The sequence below is a fragment of the Halichoeres trimaculatus genome, unplaced genomic scaffold, assembly GCF_033239565.1.
Source record: "Halichoeres trimaculatus isolate MK-OKI-2021-1 unplaced genomic scaffold, fHalTri1.1 fHalTri1_scaffold_10, whole genome shotgun sequence".
NCBI lineage: Eukaryota > Metazoa > Chordata > Actinopteri > Labriformes > Labridae > Halichoeres > Halichoeres trimaculatus.
Window position 1 is genome coordinate 37,817,219 of NW_027437187.1, and position 4,341 is coordinate 37,821,559.

At 47.7% G+C, this 4,341-nt stretch overlaps 1 protein-coding gene across 1 annotated transcript; it reads left to right on the plus strand.

The window, feature by feature from the left end:
- Positions 1-1,710: 1,710 nt before the first annotated feature.
- LOC141796651 (E3 ubiquitin-protein ligase TRIM21-like) lies at positions 1,711-3,366 on the plus strand. Its single transcript, XM_074677880.1, has one exon. The coding sequence runs from the start codon at positions 1,711-1,713 to the stop codon at positions 3,364-3,366; it is 1,656 nt and encodes a 551-aa protein (XP_074533981.1).
- The last annotated feature ends 975 nt before the right edge of the window (positions 3,367-4,341 follow it).

Below are 4,341 nucleotides of genomic sequence, written 5' to 3' on the forward strand. Positions count from 1 at the left end.
TACCAGAGTGTCCAAGACATGCAGCCGCAAGTCTGATGACACAACTACAAAGTCGATCATCGAACTGCGACCTAGGGTGTCCTGGTGCCAGGTGCACATATGGACACCCTTATGCTTGAACATGGTGTTTGTTATGGACAACCTGTGACGAGCACAGATATCCAACAACAAAACACCACTCGGGTTCAGACCCGGGGGGGGGGCTGTTCCTTCCAATCACGCCCCTCCAGGTCTCACTGTCATTGCCGACGTGAGCATTGAAGTCCCCCAGTAGAACGAGGGAATCCCCAGACGGAGCACTCTCAAGCACTCCCTCCAAGGACTCCAAAAAGGGTGGGTACTCTGAACTGCTATTTGGACCATAGCCACAAACAACAGTCAGGATCCATCCCCCCACCCAAGGCGGAGGGAGGCTACCCTCTCGTCCACCGGGGTGAACTCCAACATACAGGCACCGAGCCGAGGGGCAATGAGTATCGCCACCCCAGCCCGCCGCCTCTCACCATTGGCAACTCCAGGGTGGAAGAGAGTCCAACCCCTCTCGAGAAGGCTGGTTCCAGAGCCCTTGCTATGTGTCGAGGTGAGGCCGACTATGTCTAGCCCGAACTTCTCAACCTCGCGCACCAGCTCAGGCTCCTTCCCGCCAGAGAGGTGACGTTCCACGTCCCTAAAGCTAGCTTCTGCAGCCGGGGATCAGTCCACCAAGGTCCCTGCCGCCCAACTCACACTGCACCCGACCCCTATGGCCCCTCCTGCAGGTGGTGAATCCACGGGAAGGGGGTCCCACGTTGCCTCTTCGGGCTGTGCCCGGCCGGGCCCCATGGGAACAGACCCGGCCACCAGGCGCTGGCCATCGAGCCCTACCCCCAGGCCTGGCTCCAGGAGGGGGCCCCGGTGACCCACGTGCAAGGGAAACGTTGAACCATTTTTATTGCTCATCATAAGGGGTCTGTGTGAGCTACTCTTTGTCTGGCCCCTCCCCTAGGACCTGTTTGCCATGGGAGACCCCACCAGGGGCATAAAACCCCAGACAACTTAGCTCCAAGGATCATTGGGACACGTAAACCCCTCCACCACGATAAGGTGGTAGCTCACAAATGGAGGGGTTATATTTAAGCCTTTAGCCCATATTTTAGCCTTAAACTCCTGTTTTAGCCTTTAGCCTGAACTTTAGACTTAAACTCCTATTTTATCTTTTAGCCTGTATTTTAGCCTTTAACTCATGTTTTAGCTTTTAGCCTGTATTTTAGCCTCAAACTCATGTTTGGGCCTTTAGCCTGAAATTTAGCCTCAAACTCCTGTTTTAGTTTTTAGCCTTAAACTCATGTTTAAGCGTTAAGTCCGTGTTCTAGCCTTAAGCTTGTGTTACAGCCTTCAGTTTGTGTATTAGCCTTTAGCTTATGTTTAGGCCTTTAGCTCTTGTTGAAGCCTTTGGCCTGTGTTTACAGCCTTTAGCCTGCATTTTAGCCTTGTGCTTGTGTTAAAGCTTTTAGCCTGTGTTTTAGCCTATATCTTATTTTTTTACCTTTTTGCTCATTGTTTGTGTGTTAGGCGTTCTTGTATTTAGCTTTCCTCAGTAGATCTAGCTCACTGTGAAACTACACAGAAGTTAAACTAACACTTAAATGATCCACCTCTGATTGTTTCCCTTTAATCAAACAGTCAAAGTTAAAGTCGATCTTATTCTTTTCCTCACTTGTCGTTGTAGAAATGTCTGCTGCCAGCTGTCTGCTGTCTGAAGAGCAGTTCCTCTGCTCCATCTGTCTGGATGTGTTCACTGATCCTGTTAGCACACCATGTGGACACAACTTCTGTAAATCCTGCATCACTGAGCACTGGGACACCAGCACCAGGACTCAGTGTCCCAACTGCAAACAGGTTTTTGGCCAAAGGCCTGAGCTGAAGGTGAACACCTTCATCTCTGAGGTGGTCGCTCAGTTCAGACTGTCGGCTCAGCAGGAAGCCGCCAGCAGCAGCTCAGAGCAACAAGTGTCCAAACCAGGAGAGGTTCCCTGTGACGTCTGCTCTGGACCCAGACTGAAGGCCCTGAAGTCCTGCCTGGTGTGTCTGGCCTCCTACTGTGGCACTCACCTGGAGCCTCACCTGAAGAGGTCAGGACTGAAGAGACATCAGCTGATCGACCCCGTGGAGGACCTGGAGGGCAGGATGTGTGAGAAACACGACAAACTGCTGGAGCTGTTCTGTAAGAACGACCAGATGTGTGTCTGCGTGCTGTGCAGTGTGACGGACCACAGGACGCACGAAGTCGTTCCTCTGAGAGAAGAGTACGAAGGGAAGAAGGCCGAGCTGGGGGAGACAGAGGCTGACATTCAGCAGATGATCCAGGAGAGACGGCTGAAGATCGAGGTGCTCAAAGAGTGGGTGAAGCTCAGTTACGAGAAGGCAGAGAGAGAGATGGTAGAAGGTGTTAAGGTCTTCACCGCTCTGAAAGAACGTGTTGAGAGGAGCCAGGCCGAGCTCATGGCCACGGTCAGAGAGATGCAGAGACAGATGCAGAAACAGGCTGAAGGCTTCATCACAGAGCTGCAGTTGGAAATCTGTGAGCTGGAGAAGAGACGCTCTGAGGTGGAGCAGCTCTCACGCTCTGAAGACCACCTCCACCTCCTCCAAAACTTCACGTCTCTGAAAGCTGCTCCACCCACCAAGGACTGGACCGGGGTCAGAGTTCATCCACCTTCATACGACGGGACTGTGGTGAGAGCTGTGAAGCAGCTGGAGGAGGTGCTCAGGAGGGAGATGAAGAAACTCTCTGAGACTGAGCTGAGGAGAGTCCAGCGGTATGAGGTGGATGTGACTCTGGATCCTGATACAGCACATCCCCATCTCATCCTGTCCGATGACGGAAAACAAGTTTATCACAGTGATTTTGAGAAGAAGCTCCCAGATAATCCAGAGAGATTTGATGGTTGTCCCTGTGTCTTAGCAAAGCAGAGTTTGTCTTCAGGCAGGTTTTACTACGAGGTTCAGGTCAAAGGAAAGACTGAGTGGGATTTAGGAGTAGTCAGAGAGTCGATCAACAGGAAGGGAAAAATCACAGGGTCTCCTCAGGATGGTTTCTGGACGATATGTTTGCGAAATAAAAATGATTATCAAGCGTGTGCTGGCCCATCAGTCCGTCTCCCTCTGCAGTCTGGTCCTGAGAGGGTGGGGGTGTGTGTGGATTATGAGGAGGGTCTGGTCTCTTTTTATGACGTTGATGCTGCAGCTCTGATCTACTCCTTCAGAGGCTGCTCCTTCACTCACAAACTCCACCCTTACTTTTGTCCACGTACTAACGATAAAGGTAAAAACTCAGCTCCTCTGATCATCTGTCCCGTCCGTCAGACTGATGAGAGCAGCCCCTGAGTTTAAAGATTCAGATCAGAGATAACTCCTCAGCTTTCTGTTAACTCTTTAAGAGAATAAATTCATGTACTCTCTCTGATAAAGTAGTCTATTTTAAAAAAAAAATGTAATTTTACAGAAAGTGGTTTGTAGTATTTAACAGATTTTTCCTGTCTTCTAATAAAACAACAAAATATGTGTAGATTTAAAGATATTTTTCATAATTTTACACAGTCAGAAAAAAAATAAAAATCCAAATTTAATAATTAACCCTTAGTGTTTAATCTCCTTTTTTAGTTTTTGTAAAATAAACAAAACTGTAAAGTTGCATGAATTATCTGTAAAATAGCATCCTGGATGTTTTTTAAGTATTATGTCAATAATAGGGTATAGCTGCAGCATTAACCGTAAAATTACAGTCAAACACTGTAAAAATGCAGAACTATGTAAAATAACTGTAAAACTACAGGACTACAATGTCAAAAACAAAAACAACATTTAAAACACTGGTAAAAACACTTGAAGCAAAGTTTCCGGACAAATACCGTAAAATTACGGGAAAACACTGTAACATAGAACTACGTGAAAAAACTGTAAAAATACAGAGATGAATTGTTCTTTGACCATTGACAGATTTATAAAAATCAAAAAACCTCCAACCAGAAAAAACTGCTCTTCTCACTGTGGAAACTGTATGAGACCCTGCTATACAGGGGGCACAGCATGTCTGTGCTCCACAGAGCGGACCAGCTGTCTGTGCTCCAGGGGGCGGACAGGCTGTCTGTAAAAATCAAGCGAGATGTGTTGATGGTCTTTGCTATGTTGGTCAATCTTTAATAACAATGCTATTTAAATTACACAGCAGGTCCATGCAGTGTTGCACAGGCAGCATGTTCCCACAATGCAACACTTAAATGTTCGGCAGAGTCTCATATCCCCTCTGTGTTTCCTCCTCACTCACGGTTTCAAAACACCATCACAACAAAAAGTATTGTA